General features: G+C 40.7%; 1 protein-coding gene across 24 annotated transcripts in view; it reads left to right on the plus strand.

Annotated features, from left to right (window-relative positions):
* kcnt1b (potassium sodium-activated channel subfamily T member 1b) overlaps positions 1-16,322 on the plus strand; it is an 81,111-nt gene that overhangs the window by 56,592 nt on the left and 8,197 nt on the right. For 9 of the 24 annotated variants that reach the window (XM_030417665.1, XM_030417666.1, XM_030417664.1 and 6 more), the window contains 19 exons: positions 607-743; positions 2,436-2,499; positions 2,781-2,889; positions 2,980-3,088; positions 5,745-5,894; positions 6,018-6,253; positions 6,505-6,525; positions 7,420-7,633; positions 8,948-9,053; positions 9,175-9,347; positions 10,216-10,287; positions 11,137-11,271; positions 11,583-11,694; positions 12,369-12,470; positions 12,786-12,869; positions 12,960-13,088; positions 13,845-13,865; positions 14,119-14,416; positions 16,176-16,238. In XM_030417665.1, coding sequence (XP_030273525.1) covers positions 607-743; positions 2,436-2,499; positions 2,781-2,889; positions 2,980-3,088; positions 5,745-5,894; positions 6,018-6,253; positions 6,505-6,525; positions 7,420-7,633; positions 8,948-9,053; positions 9,175-9,347; positions 10,216-10,287; positions 11,137-11,271; positions 11,583-11,694; positions 12,369-12,470; positions 12,786-12,869; positions 12,960-13,088; positions 13,845-13,865; positions 14,119-14,416; positions 16,176-16,238 — 2,335 coding nt within the window. Of the gene's footprint in view, positions 1-606; positions 744-2,435; positions 2,500-2,780; positions 2,890-2,979; positions 3,089-5,744; positions 5,895-6,017; positions 6,254-6,504; positions 6,526-7,419; positions 7,634-8,947; positions 9,054-9,174; positions 9,348-10,215; positions 10,288-11,136; positions 11,272-11,582; positions 11,695-12,368; positions 12,471-12,785; positions 12,870-12,959; positions 13,089-13,844; positions 13,866-14,118; positions 14,417-14,686; positions 16,239-16,322 lie in introns of all 24 variants that reach the window. The other 15 variants (XR_003984115.1, XR_003984116.1, XR_003984114.1 and 12 more) reach the window with 9 other exon arrangements.

Consider the following 16,322-nt stretch of genomic DNA (forward strand, 5'->3'; position numbering starts at 1 on the left):
ATGAGTCCAGATTTACCCTGTTCCAGAGTGATGGGTGCATCAGGGTAAGAAGAGAGGCAGATTAAGTGATGCACCCATCATGCCTAGTGCGTATTGTACAAGCCTGTGGGGGCAGTGCTATGATCTGGGGTTGCTGCAGTTGGTCAGGTCTAGGCTCAACAACATTATGTGCCCAAAGAATGAGGTCAGCTGACTACCTGAATATACTGAATGACCAGGTTATTCCATCAATGGATTTTTTTTTTTTTCCCTGATGGCACGGGCATATTCCAAGATGACACAGAGTCCAGACCTTAACCCCACTGAGAATCTTTGGGATGTGCTGGAGAAGGCTTTGCGCAGTGGTGCGACTCACCCATCATCAATACAAGATCTTGGTGAAAAATGAATGCAACACTGGACTGAAATAAATCTTGTAACTTTGCAGAAGCTTATTGAAACAATGCCACAGCGAACGCGTGCCGCAATCAAAGGTGGTCCAACGAAATATTAGAGTGTGAGACCTTTTTTTTTCAGTGGCGACTTTTTTTTTTGGGCCAGGCAGTGTATCTATACTATATAAAACGTATAGGATTATTTAAAGCATTCCTATCTTTTGTTCTGAAGGACTACTATGTGGTGATCCTGTGTCCAACGGAGATAGACATTCAGGTTCGCCGGATCCTCCAAATCCCTCTGTGGTCCCAGAGAGTCATCTACCTTCAAGGGTCTGCCCTCAAAGACCAGGACCTGATGAGGGCAAAGTGAGTGAAAGCCTCTGAATTACTGCCCGCATTCAATCTGATTGCTACATGAAATTGGGCTCTGTGTTGATATCTGAGTGTAAAGGTTTGAATTCGGGCACATAATCTACATTTGATTCATTTTCAAGAACTGGATAAGAATGCAAATGTGAAGTTTTAAATCCTCTGCGAGCATATCAGAGTCCTTGAAGTGCAGTTAGAGGATTTGATAGTTACAAGTCCACTTGGCTGCCCTCTGCTTGCACATTAGTGTAATGGGATTTCACAGTAAAGTACACTGATCATCTGCTGATATCAAAAGGCTCAGACGTAGACAGCATAAGAAACTGTGATAGATTGGAGTATGCATGTCCCGTCCCTCCAAAATATTGCAGCACTAGTGTTGCTATTGTTGTTGGATGTGGTAATATGTTGTGATATGGGTAAAATTAGGTCTAATTGTGTCTCACTAGTACAATAGAGTATATAATCAAAACCATGAATTTGCCCAGGAGCCCATCTAGTTTAAAAGAAACTGATCCAGTTTTGTGGTGGCGTGATGACCTCTTCATGAAACAAAACTAAAGATACGACTGTCGACTATCAGATTACTTTTATGGTTGGGGTGCTCTAGTTGCAGGCAACATGGAGGGTGAAGTTTTCCATTGCTCATTTGCTTAGACTGATTATATTGTAATGATACAGATCTGGTTTGAAATTGGTAAAGTTTCTTTAGAAGGGAGAGAGTTCACCCTCTCTTCAGACCGATGCTTTTAATGTGGATGAGACACTGATGGGCTCATTTTACGAATCCTTTATCATGTCAGTTTCTAGAACATTGTTAAAGTAGCCGGCAAAATAATTGGCAATAATTTAGAAAATGATATATTTAGACGATAACCATGACGGACAAGTTTTGTGGAAGACACTGTCAATCTTGGGCAACTCTGACCTCCCACTCTTGGAGGAATTCAGTCTTCTACCTACTGACCGAGGATACAGGTCCCCCATTGTAAAAAGGAGTAAAGTTAAAAATGTTCCTTTGTTTCAAGTGCAATAAATGCTCTTAAAGCCTTGACGCCACCTCTCAACTTCACTTGATCTTGGCTACAGTTCTAGTGGTATCTATATCAAAAGATGCATCTTTTTTATTTGGCTGTTTGCTGTAACTGTGTGATAAATGTCCCATGTCCTCTTCTATGTTGCGTTCATTTTTTGGTCCTCTTCTAGAAATCAAATGTTCCCTCAAGGAACATAATGATCTGAAGTGAAGCTGTGTAGGTGAATAGATTGCTGTGGCAATTTTATGCACTGATACGTAATAAATAAAATCACCCAGCCGAATGAGCCTCTTAGACACATCAGCCCTGCTGTGCTCAAAGATGTTCTTGTAATCATTTGATATTGTAGTTATCTTGAAGTTCACGGAACATGTGAGTTTTCTGTCATGAATGAATGATCTCTGCCCCTCATGTGGCACTAGCCCTGGGCACTATATCAAACAGCATCTAATTGTTTTCATGCTACAGTGCGGCTGTAAACCTTTTCAGCCGTTGTCACAGGACATTAGCACTCATCCCTGCTTAGCTTTTCTTTAAGCCCTGGTCCTCTTAAAGAATACATTTTACGTTTGGTTGAATGTCCTCCTCGCAGTTACCAACCCGTGAACTTCCCTGTCTTTATGTCTATCTGTTTCTCTCCATCAATCCTCAGGATGGATGACGCCGAGGCATGCTTCATCCTCAGCAGCAGGAACGAGGTCGACCGAACTGCTGCTGTGAGTCACTTCAACAGAAATCAGTCGAAGCAGTCTCGAGCAAACTCCAGTTTCCAGTATAAACACTCCCGATAAGAAAAATTACACTGGCTGACTACACAAGCTATTCCCTCTTCACACTTCCTGTATAAACTAGCAGAGAAATTTGGAGGTGTATTGTGGTTCTATTAGAGATGCCATTAAGCATTGAGAGCACATTGACTCACTGAGGTCTGAAGTTCAGATTGCGTTTCCAAATGAGCCACAGCATCAACTCAATTGAACCATTTCTTTTCTCACAGGATCACCAGACTATTTTGAGGGCTTGGGCTGCGAAGGACTTTGCTCCAAATTGCCCTCTTTACGTCCAGATTCTCAAACCAGAAAATAAATTCCACGTTAAGTTTGCAGGTAAGCACAGTTGGCTTGTCTTTGTTTTCTGACACATACCCTTCTAAATCTAAAATACTGTATTCCTGCACTTTCTCCCATTTCGATCAGATCATGTGGTATGTGAAGAGGAGTTCAAATATGCCATGTTGGCGCTGAACTGTGTGTGTCCCGCCACGTCTACCTTAGTCACACTCCTGGTTCACACCTCCAGAGGACAGTGAGTAGACGCTACTATTTCTTACCAAAGTCATAAATACTGATCAGCCACAATATTAAATCCACTGGGTGAATTACATTAACCATCCCGTTATAGCAGAACTTTCTGCTGGGAAACATGGGTATTGGAACTTGACACACACCATGGTTTGGACTTGGTCTAGCTTGTCCCAGAGATGCTTAATTGGATTGGGATCTGGGGACTTCGGTGTCCATGTCGACACCTTGAGCTCTTTGTCACATTCCTTCGGCCATTCCTGAACAGTGTAGTGTTGTAGTGTGTCAGGGCGCATTGTCCTGATAGGGAGCCCACTGCCATCAGGCAGTGTCATTGCCAGGGGGGTTTAATTAGCCTGCAGCAGTGTTTGGGTGGGAGAATGCCAGGATACAATGTTTCCTGGCAGGACACTGCATTGTAACGAGATGATCTATGTTATTCATTTTACCTGTCAGTGGTTTAAATGTTGTGGCCTATCAGTGTACATGCCATTAACTCTTGAGGTGATTAAACACATATTAGAAAGTTGCCTAAAACAACCAACAACTTTTTTAAAAGATGTAACAAGTTGAAGAGATGATGTTAAAGCGATGTAGCTTCTAACAGAGCCAGGCTGTTTCCCCCCCTTTCCAGTTTTTATTCTAAGCTAACAGTCTCCTTCCTCCAGCTTCATTTGTGTCAATATTTTGACTTTTTCATGTTATAACTAGCTCAAGGCACGTTTCCAAAAATGGGGAACTCCTTTAAGGTTATTCAGGATGTTAGTCAGTCATCAGTCGAATCTAAGTGGAGTTTATTGCTTCTTGAAATGTCAACCAAGCTACCAAATGACCTTATATAACTTCTGTTTGTTTTTAAACGGTAGCAAGAGAGCTTGACATCCTTGGTCTCCTTTTCATTTGTCTCTCGCCCCTCCATTATTAATCCAAACGTAAGGCCGTTCTCTGTTTCTGTCTGCTGAGATTTAACTCCCAGAGCAGCTCAACCTCTAAGACCTGTTTTTATTAAGTAAACTTTCAATCTTTTTAACTTTGAGTGCTCTGCTAATGTTTGATATCCCTTTGTGTCATTATTCATAGTGACAGATTCAATCCCACAAGATTAATATGAGAGGCAGATGGCTGCAGCAGAGGTCTGTCAGTTAAACAGATTGTACCTGTTTTTTGTCTGCAGAGCTGACTACTGTAGAAATGCAGAAACATGTCACTTTCAAGTCAGTAAACATAACCCTGCTTCTTGTTGGGCAATAAATCTGGCCATGTTTTTCACATCATGTGCAAGGTGACTGGCATATATATATTTTCACTGCTATCCACAGGAGAGAGTTGACACGCAATTTCAATTTCCTTTATGGGATCTTGTACTGGCCTGGGGCTGTGAAGGTGACAGGAATTGGATTGGATTTCTTCATGGCAGGTGTTAATTTAAACATCATCACATTGATTAAAAGTGATGAAGTACACAAACTGCCTAAATAAAATGACCTCTCAGCCTTTCCCATTTAGTTTGTAACCTCTGGAAAATAATTTAGGAGGCCAGGGAGGACAGGGTCATGAAAGATCAGATTTTAAGTCTGTGGGGAAATGAAGGCAAATAAGTTACAAATAAAGTCAAATTTGATTTAAAGCTATATTCTTCAGTGAATTGAAATGAGTCATTGCTTAAAACTTGAAAATCTGACTTTTGATTTAACCAAAAGACAAGTGTGTCTAGTCCACTAAAAATGTCTGAAACTTCCTGTTTTTATAATATGGGTTCCATTCACACCTTCACTTCATTTAGTCCTGACCAATGGAAAAACATGTTGTTGCATTTTAACAGTTATACTGGCAGGCAACTCGTTAATTGGACAGTTGTCAGTGATTGTCATTGTGGATCATTTGGACCCACATGAGGAGAGGAAATTAAACTCTACTGATGGACAGAAGTTTATACAGAAATTCAGTGATTCTGACGTGTGTATCTATGTTCTTTAGTGTCACAAATAGCTCACAAATATAACTGATTTTATGTAGGGCTGCACAATATTTCACTTAAGCATCAACTTGGAAATGACAATAGTCACATGTACGGCAAATTAACTGAGCCCTTTTCCAATATCATGCAGCTCTAATTATTAGCATTATCAGTCATTATTCATAACATGTGGCTGATTTGCAGTCTAAAAACAGCTACAAACAGGATGAAAAGGAGGCGTCGTGTATAGTAATGATTTGGAGATTCATACCGTGGGATCGCTGTCATCCAGTATAATGGATTAAATGAACTGAACAAGTAAAATACAAGCACAGCCGCTTTAAAAGCTTTTCTACCTATTAATTGGGGGAAATATCTGCACTGACGTGTTGCCATGGTTACCGAATGATTTGCATAAACAGCCTATAGACATGCTGTATACAGATGGATTTATTATAAGTTTAGCTTTCGAAATCATGTTAGTATTGCACATGTGCCATCACAAAAAAACTGCGGTTGGTTTATTCACATAACAAACTGACGCACCAGATTCTGCTTGACAGCAGACCGAGCACCTTTTCAGTCAGTCTTGGTGCGATTGTTTTTGGTCCACGCCAAACAAACGGAACTAACCGGGAAAATGGACCTGAGCTCATTTGAACCAAACTAAACAGTAATAACTATTCTTATTATGCTGTTTCAGGGAGGGGCAGTTATCACCAGAGCAGTGGCAGAGGACATATGGACGCTGCTCTGGAAACGAGGTCTACCACATCCGCTTGTGTGACAGCAAGTTTTTTGGAGAGTATGATGGAAAGAGCTTCACCTACGCTTCTTTCCATGCTCATAAGAAGTTAGTAAAACTTCAACCAGCTTAATCTTGACAATCTATATCAGTATGTGATCTCATTAGTGTAATTGTTAATGTCTTTCGGAGAAAAACTTTTGGAGCTGAAGTCCATTTTGATCTCGGCAGGTATGGTGTGTGTTTGATCGGAGTGAAGCGGGAGGACAACAAGAGCATCCTCCTGAACCCCGGCCCTCGCCACATCATGGCCGCCCCTGACACCTGCTACTACATCAACATCACCAAGGAGGAGAACTCGGCCTTCATCTTCAAACAGGAGGAGAAGCACAACAAGGGTCTGCCTGTCTCAGGCCTCTACGACGCCCCCTCAAGGCTGCCAGTGCACAGCATCATCGCCAGCATGGGTGAGACTGAGAGCCCGAAAAAAAAAATCAGTTTGAAAGTAGAAAATTTGGTAGAGAAAAGAATGTGTGTAAGCCAAAGAGACTGGCTTCCACGTAAGAAGAGAAAATGGATGCTTTGATGTTCTGTACTGAACATTTCTGGTGGCTGCCTTGGTGATGCTTTCGCTGACTGATGCATGACTTTTTTTCTTGCCTTTTTTGCTTTCTTGGCTGACATTATTGTGTTGTGCTTTTTCTTTGATCTGTAAAAGTTGATCAGGCTACTTCATTTGGTAAGTTTGTGCATGATGCATCACTTCACTTACTTGTTTACTAGTCCTGTAATTCAGTGGAGTACAGTTTTTACAACTGATAGTATGTAATGTTGCAACAGCAGTTGATTAATCCATTAGTTGATGGACTTTTTTTCAAGCAAAAATGTCGAACATTTCTTGGTTCGAGCTTCTTAAAGTCAGGATTTGCTGCTGTTCTTTGTTATTTGTCAAAGTAATTAAAGAGTATTTGAGTTCTGGAATGATAGTTGGACAGAAGATGCAAAATGATGATGAGAATTTTTCTGAATTTTTCTGACATTTTATAGACTAAATGACTTGTCAGTTAATCATAAATGATAATCAGCAGATTAATCAACAATGAAAATAATTTTAAATGTCAGTCTTAATAGTATGTTATACACTGTACAAGATGGTGATATTCATTAATGTTAGTACTTGTCTTTCTTTTTTAAATAAAGATTTTTGCATATTAGATGATATATGTACCGTACATGTATCATGTTTCTGATATGTTTGATATATGTATTGGGCATATATCACACATCATATCACATATCATATTATTACAGATAATATGTCTGACATATTTATTAACACACAAGAAACATCAATACTGTTTGCATGTTGTTTGTGGTAGCTTGAGAAAGCAATGCATTTTCTCCTCAAGGTCAAACTGAGCTGAGCTAAAGAGGCTGGTGGGATTGATTGTGGCTAAGATGCTGAGCCAGCTACACATGGGCCTTACTACTGTACGTTCAATATGAATGTCGGTTTTCCAGGACCACAGGGTTTTCTGAGATGAAATGGTCGTGGCCTTACCACTGCTGTGCATGCAATTTTAAAATAGCCCCATAGAATGCGGCTCATAGAGTAAACTGATATGATTTTCAGGCACTGTAGCCATAGATCTCCAGAATCCCGATCCTCCTGAGGAAACCAGCAAGCTGACCTTGCCGACGGAGAACGGCGCCGGGAGCCGCAGGCCAAGCATCGCCCCTGTCCTCGAGATTGCCGACTCCTCTGCTATTCTGCCCTGCGACCTCCTCAGCGACCAATCAGAGGACGAGACCACCCAATCAGATGAGGAGGGGTCTGTGGGGTCAGAGTAAGTAACTGACACAATTGGTGCGTTTGTATTGTACAGTATGTATCGTCATGCAGCAATAAAAAAGAGAAATGTCCTCATAGTGCGGCCGTCTTACGCTCTATACATGATTGATCTACCCTGTCCTCCTTTACGTCATGTCTCAGTGGTTGTAGAACGAGATGGATGGGTTTGTAATAGGCGTGTAATCTGTATGTCATAATGCAGTAAGGTGCGTACATGGCAGTGATAGATGTGTATGCTGTGACACGAAGGTCAGCACTTTTCCTCTTGACTGGAGCTCATGTTGTGTGTCGGAGACCCTCATCTATCAGTCGTCCAGACGGATGAGTCATCATGATAACAGCTCAGCATGTCAGAGGAATCAGTTAATCTCAGCAACTTCTCTTACTCCTTTATGGAGATATGCGTAATATAGATGGAAAGAATCTGCACCTCAGCTCATACGAATGAACAACAGGTGCGCTCAGACTTCAGTGGCTCTTATAATGTTGGACATAACATAGTCTTCTTAACCTCTGCGCGTCTATTACTGTGCCTCATGACACGAAAGGAGTATATCTTCTTTAACAGTCGTCAAGCTCAGTAGTTGGGGAGTTGAACGGTACTGCATTGTCTGCAGGAAACACAGCAAGTAGCTTAAGGTCCCACAGTGCCACCATGTGGTGATGAAGCTGTAGATGCATCTTTTAACAAAGTCAGAATCTCTATTATTGACAATCTAGAGGGCACCGTGAAACTGATTAGAGTAATTGCAGCTGACGCGTTACAAATCAGGGGACACAGAACCAAATTCACAGACTTGTTGCAAAACAAAACGGGACATGATTAAAACAAAACGGGTTACAAAAACATTGTAGATGTTGATTAATTGAGCAGCACTGAGTCCTTCAGGCTGGTCATTTGAACAGCTGCAGAATTGAAGCTGGAAGCAGGAACATTGTCATTCATGGTTATATTTCATATCATGAAATAATGATGAGAATAATAAAGAATGATTCAGCAACACTTTTTGACGATCACTCTGCGTGAGCTGGAAACATTTCTACCATTGTGTATCACTGCATATTTTAATTAAAGTCTGCAGAGCCTACTTTGAGCGTGGGCTCGTCTGGAGCAAATGTGGAAAGAACCAGATTTAGCAGACTGTTTTTAAGTATTTGTGTAGAGGGTAGCAAATCCCAGTTCAGAGCAATACTGGTAAACATAATAAAAAGCCAATATCAGCACAACATATCAGTTAAGATTTTAACTTCAGACAGAAGTTTGATAAGATTGTATCCTCAGGTGCATTTCTCGTTTCTTTTCCATCAGTTTCGTGAAGGGCTACCCTCCCAACTCACCCTACATCGGCAGTTCTCCAACTCTGTGCCACCTCCTACCACAGAAAGCTCCATTCTGCTGCCTCCGCCTCGACAAGGTGAAGAACTAAACCTTTACTCCGCCCGTTTTTAATTAAAACTATTTTTTGAAAAAAACTGTTTTGTGATGTGTCTCCTAAGAGCAAACTAAAACCTGACTGGCTTCCTTTCTCCATCCAGGGCTGTACACATAGCAGCTTTGAGGATGCCAAGGCGTACGGCTTCAAAAATAAGCTGATTATAGTGTCTGCGGAGACGGCGGGAAACGGCCTCTACAACTTCATCGTCCCTCTGCGCGCTTACTATCGGCCAAGGAAGGAGCTCAACCCCATAGTGCTGCTGCTGGACTACCAGTAAGACTTACAACTATCCTTTTCAACCCTGTTTTTGTTAGTTCACACTTTGTCAGTGAGGTGAAACTACCAATATTTTTATAATGACTTCAAAACGTAATATAACAAAACAAAGATGGTATGCAATATCTCCATAAACGTTAATATGAGCACATATTCAGAGTGCAAGAATTGCCTGCAGTGAGTTGTTAATTAAAGCTTGAAGTATATGGGTCAACTTCACCTCAAGATATAGAAAAAATCCCTGTTTTACATCATTAATAAAAAAACAGTTGTCCATGCAGAAAGTTGAATTATGGTTCAAGAGCTGTAAAGGATTGGATCTTTTTTGTTAGTGTGTGGTTGCATTTGTTTGCGGGCACATGTGGGCTTAAAAATGCTTACAAATTGTTTTCATTAGAGATGGCATCATGACAGGTGGAAGTGGGGGTTAGCGAAGAAAAGAAGAATAGAAAAGAAAGGAAAAGATTTTTGCATTATTCATAAACAATAATTATCTCCACATAAGAAAGCCAATTTGTGGGTGAGGTTATGTATACATTTGTGTGTGTTGCAGCAATCCACCTTTTCTTCTAACTCACTGTGGGTTTCAATAACTTTTGCCAAGTCTCTATGGTTGTCAAAACAAAAAGACTACACAGGCCGAGTGACACCACCAGGGGTTTACATAGCAACCAGCTTAATCCTTCTATTGCGCTTGCAGGATTGGACATACTGTATGTGTATTTCCCTCTTGTGCACGATTAAACTGTGCATGCCTCACCCGTATTCAGAAATTTACAGCGATGATGTTATAATGTGTCTCTGTGGCTTTTCAAAGATAATTAGTGTGTGATTGCTAATTTGTGATGTTTCCTGTTTTCCGCAGGCCTGACAACCACTTCTTAGAGGCCATTTGCTGCTTTCCAATGGTTTACTTCATGGCTGGCACCATCGATAAGTATGAGAATAATAACCTGTTCATTTGATTAGCTAATCATGTTCATCTCAGAGGCACCGTTATATACAGCTTCCAGCAATGCAGCTTTATTACAACAACACTAGTATCATGTATCATACGTCATTATACTTAGAGGATGCGGGAAGTTTCTGTTTATAATTCTTATTACATGAAACATGCGCACCATTACGCATCAGCTACTGGTGACGTACTTTTGATTTTAGACTCCATTATATTGATTTTCTGACTGGCTAAAAATGGCAAAGATAATCCCAGTTCAGCTATACTGGAGTTTGAAAGCAAACAATTTCCTTCAAACTTAAACGATAAATTATGCTTTGATCATTTGATTTCACTCGGATTTCGTTACACCAGCTGTTTGTAAATTCATCATTTCATTTGTGTGTAACCTCCTTCCCAGTTTTTCCCTTCAAATCTACAGAGAGCTTTGTTAGTAATGATTTCAATATTATGTCATCTGGTTTTGCCGTCCAATCAGAGGTGACGAGATGTGTAAACAGGAAGTTACTGTAGCGTCACAATGTTAAAACATGTTACTACAAGGGGAATAAGGTGGTAAAAGGGGAGAAATTATGTATTAACTGTCTTAATTGCTTTACGCCCGTCTGCAAACGTGGAAATATTTGCGTTTCAGAGTTTGTTGTATTTATGTAAATGAGAAATACCACTTATGCTAACCTTACCAGTGCTAGTGTAATTTTATTGGCACAGCATTTTATTAGGTATACTCTAATAATATGAGTAATTGATTAAATATATATACAGATTGATATTGTAATGATATACCCTGTGGTAACATGACATGCCTTGCCTTTGTGAATGGATCAGCTTGGACAACCTGCTCCAGTGTGGTATAATCTACGCTGACAACCTGGTGGTCGTGGACAAGGAGAGCACCATGAGCGCTGAGGAGGACTACATGGCAGACGCCAAGACCATCGTCAACGTCCAGACAATGTTCAGGTAAACCAGAAAGAACGACTCACTGTCTACGAAACAAACAGTGATCATGGGACATGCACCAGACTCTGTTTGACTAACTCCTTTATTTGTACTCAGTCAGATGCTGGAGAGTGAATGCTTGTTTTGCAGAGTTTGCAAGAATGCTGAATGAGTTTACTCCAAGGACACGCTACAGTAGCCAGAACTCTGAAGCTACTCTTTTATTTAACAACACAAAATTAAAGGCATTTATCACTGCCACGCTGGGTCTTCCCCTCAGCTCTAAGCATTACATCTCTCCACTAACATCCCTCTCTCCTTGTCTCTCTCAGGTTGTTCCCAAGTCTCAGCATCATCACTGAGCTCACACACCCGTCCAACATGAGGTTCATGCAGTTCAGAGCGAAGGACTGCTACTCACTCGCTCTCTCCAAACTGGAGAAGGTGAGCCATGTTTAGACGCTTTCCTGGTTAGACGTTTAGACGTCTGTCTCTGGATCACGGAATTTCAGTCACGCTCAGAGAGACCAGAATTGGAAATTACGGGAATAGTAGTTTATTCCCATCATTTGCTCTCAATAGTAACCCTTAATGCAATGGTAAATATGTCGGAAAATTCAAACGTAAATACATGTGTAAATGAACAGAACAATAATTTAGCTATTTAACCTTCCTAAAATCATGTTCTTATTTTATGCAGTCTTGGTGCTTTTTCATGTGTCTTTGTGTTATTTTTACTTCAGTATTTCTAAGTAACGTTTATGAGCATTGAAGGAAGAAACTTACAAAAACCACCCAGAAGGAGCTGATAAAGTTCCTGAGTTTTAGTAGAATCTTGATTCTTGCTTCCTCTTCTCTGAATCGTGTTTTCTCCTACCCACAGTGACAGCTTTCACCTTCACAGTGCTTTTTAAAAACTTGTCTCTCTACCAACTTGTTAGTTTTCAGGGGTGAAAACCGACAGGCTTTTTCTTTTTTTTTTTTTCACACATGTCGTCTTGGAGATGAAGAGAAAAGAGCAAAAGTTCAGCAGACATCTAGGAGAAAGTGAGATTTTAATATCTGTTCACTCTGTTTCCCAGAATCTCTTTTTATATTTTTTGTGTTTCCGTCTTCAGATAGAGCGTGATAAGGGCTCCAACTTGGCCTTCATGTTCCGGCTGCCGTTTGCTGCAGGCAGGGTGTTCAGTATCAGCATGTTGGATACGCTGCTTTACCAGGTGGGAAAACCAGAGGCTGACTTTTGGGGTTGAACATCAAGATAAATTTAGGTAGATGTCAGCCACACATTTTAAGTGAGGATGTTATCAATCATAGGTTTTCGTGCTACATGCCTCAAAGCATGTTAGAGCTAAGCTGAAAGGTTTGTATAATATTATTGAAGTTTTATGTCATGAATAGCATTAACAGTTTCCAAAGTCCCATTACAAATAATGAATAAAACAGATGACTTGCAGATGCAATGGGCTTCTCTTTGCCATGTCAGATGTTGATTGATTTTTTTCTTGTGTGACACATTTGTATTGCTCCGACAGTCATTTGTCAAAGACTATATGATCGCTATTGCGAGGCTACTTCTCGGTCTGGACACCACGCCTGGCTCTGGGTATCTGTGTGCTGTAAGTGGGAATGTTCATACAGTTAATCAAGTGATTTGTAAGTTTCAATAAGTAGTTGTGTGACGGTGTCTACTTGACTCTCATCCTCAGATGAAGATCACAGAAGAGGACCTGTGGATCAGGACTTATGGGAGACTCTTCCAGAAGCTTTGTTCGTCCAGCGCTGAGATCCCCATCGGGATCTACCGCACAGAGTCGCACATGTTCTCAACCTCAGAGGTAAGTTTGTTTTGATCAGATGCTTCATACCCAACACCTGAGATGTGGATTTGTTTCCTGCTGTGGCTTCTGGTTTGGCTTTAGCTGAGGCATTATTGCGGCTTTAGCTTCCATACATTATTCATTCCCCCATTTGTGCTTTCCTCCGTTTCTCCTCCTTTCTGACCCCCTTTCTTCTTCAAGTTATCAGGATGTCCTTCCTTGCTTTGCATTTTCCTGCTTTCATTTTTCTCTTAAAATGTCTTGTCCTTGTTCAAGATTGTGTCTGTTCTCCCTTTAATCCTCCACCTAGCTGCCTTTTTAAGTCTCAGCACCTTGTTTTTTACTTCTCATCTCTTATTGTTCAGACCTTTATGCATTTCTCTCTTCTATTTATTTCATGCAAAGCAGGAGAAAGAAATTAACATTTTGTTCTCAAACACAACAGTTTTTGATGCTTTCCTGACACAAAGTCCCCAATTACTGTCACGACTTTAGTGTGATTATGAAAATAGATTCAGCTCTAACTAATATTTGGAGGTTACATAAGAGACAAACTCACCAGCCATAAACAAGAAAATGTGCAATTTGCCGTCTAGTGTTAATTTCCCTGCATTTTAACAGAGAATGATTAAATAGTAAATACACCATATTTACTATTTCATGTGCTGACTTCAGAGGCTTTAGGTGATTTTGTTTTGCTTCGAATGTGGATGCCCCCATCTTTCATTGCACCTCTTTTTGTTTGGATGTCGTTTTGTCCTTCTTTTGTTTCAGTGCAAGGACAGTTACGCACAGGTAAGATCCAATTGTGATCGTTTTTAATTTGGATATTTCAGTCACCCTTTGCTTAAAGATGAAAAATGCAACATTTTTCTGGCTTTTATCAATAAGTTCATAAGCATCACGGCTTGATGATGCAGGCCTCTAGAAACAGCTTCTATTGCCACATGGACAGGTTTTAAAAACAAATCAACGAAAGGATGTCACAGTCAAGCCTATACAAACACACACAGTACCCAACGTTAATACCGCCGCCTTGCTCCCCTAGTCTCAGGTGTCCATCAACGCGGGGGAGGGCCTGGAACGTCGCGAGCGCGGCGAGTCCTGGAAGGAGAAGACGGCCCACAGAAACTCTACCACGAGCGACCAGTCAGAGCACCCGCTTCTGAGGAAGAAGAGCATGCAGTGGGCACGGCGGCTGAGCAGGAAGAGCGCCAAACCGTCGAGCAGAGCGGAGCGCATCTCGCAGCAGAGACTCAACTTGTACCGACGCTCTGAGCGACAGGAGCTGTCTGAGCTGGTGAAGAATCGCATGAAGCACCTGGGCCTGCCCACCGTGGGATACGGTGAGTAGAGCAGCTGATGATGTTTACAGAAGTGACAGACAGTCCATGTTTTTACTTTGTTAAGTAAGTTGAGTTACAGAATTTGACTTGTAATTCAATGCAGTAGCTCACAATATATTACTTATTGTATAGCAAGATTAAGCACAATATAAGTGATTATTAACATTATTTGATATAGTATCTATTTTTACTTTCATAGAATTGATAATCATTATCATACGTTATGTACCTGTAACTGAATAATAATACAAATTATAATGTGTCTTGCAGATTGGAGTCTGAGTTCTATAAACGTTTCTTTAAGTCCACAGCAGCTCTGGAGGCAGAAATAATGTATTTGGTTGAGTTGAACCTCAGTGGGTAGAGCCTGAGAGTCTCAGAATTACCATAAGGGAAAATAAAAATTTTAGCAGCCCATTATTATCACAATCACGAAAGGTCAGCAGAGCAGCTACCAAGATACATTTTAGCTTTGACTTGTTCAAACTTTAATCAAGTCACATTTTTTGTTTTCTTTTTGTTTGGTAGAGTACTACTTTGAGAACAGTGTCTGTTTTTACTACTTTCTCGGAGTAAATTTTGAAGTCCTCTCCCATTAGACATGGTATGGACATGGACATGGTACTCGGGAGTCGCAGAAAGTATACTTGTATTAGTCTGAGAGGACAGAATCCAAATTAATTTCAAGCATTATGACAGGCTCAGTAACTGTTGTTGCTGTGTGACTATGTGTCCGGTTCACTGAGCTTCACTTGGATAATAAGTCACTCAGTTCCAAGTTAACTGGTGTATGCAGAGATTTAGTGCTGCTAAGAAGAGGCAAATCATGTCCTTCATATTGCCTGGATAAGGAGCCTTTACTTTGCTTTCATTGCATTTATTGATGCAAAGCTAATGCAGAGCTTCTCCCTACATAGCACCATGAAATGAATTCCCAGAGACAAGGAAGTGCTAAAGAGTTCAGGAGATGCTTTTGCTCCACCCACTCTCAACCAGTTAAATTATTTCAGCCAGGAGAACACCTGCATTTGAAAATCTCACACCTGTGTTCCAGTCATATTATCTCATCTCATTACCTGTTATGATATGTTATTGTGGGTCTTAATCATTAACATCACACCACACCATCTACAACCTTCAGAAAATCCCATTTTATCAGTTTGACACTCATCAAACTCTTTCTCTATGTTCCGTGAAACAAACACACGCCAACCATCCCATAATCCTGATCATACAAAACATGTGGATGTGAACACGTCATGCATGAAGATGCAGGGGCAAACCAAAACCTCGACTCAATTGCATTTGATCACAGACTGCAATTGCCTGCACTCTTACCTGCTCACTTCTCTACTTTTGTTCTTCAGTTGTTTCTCTCCCAGCTTCACGCTTCAAAACCAAAGCAGAATCATGCTCCAGATGTGTTGCACTTGATAAACATTCATGTAACGTGTCGATTGAATACGTTTCAGGAAGAACCTCAAAAGCTCAAGATCTTCTTTTGAACCGTGAATGTCAGTGAGGAATACTGCAACTTGTGACAGATGAATCATTTGGAAGTGATTCTGTGCACACACTTCTGCATGGCTTCTTTGCATTGCTCTCACCCTTTTCTTTAAAAACAAGTTCTTTTTGAAACTGCAAATGCATTCGCTGCCTGCCTGATTTTTTTCTTTTTTCTTGTTTTCCCCTCCCCCTCCTCTGTTCCTCTACTCCTTTCTCTCTCTGACTCTTCTGTCTTCCTTCCTTTGGCTTGTAGAGGATGTTTCTAATCTCACTGCGAGCGATGTCATGAATCGAGTAAATCTAGGATATTTGCAAGGTAATTTGTGTGCTGTTTATAACTCATTTACAACATGTGAGTGGTTACGTCCATCTTGTGAAGAAAGGAGTTTGTCCTTTCACC

The sequence above is a fragment of the Sparus aurata genome, chromosome 5 (genome assembly GCF_900880675.1).
Source record: "Sparus aurata chromosome 5, fSpaAur1.1, whole genome shotgun sequence".
NCBI lineage: Eukaryota > Metazoa > Chordata > Actinopteri > Spariformes > Sparidae > Sparus > Sparus aurata.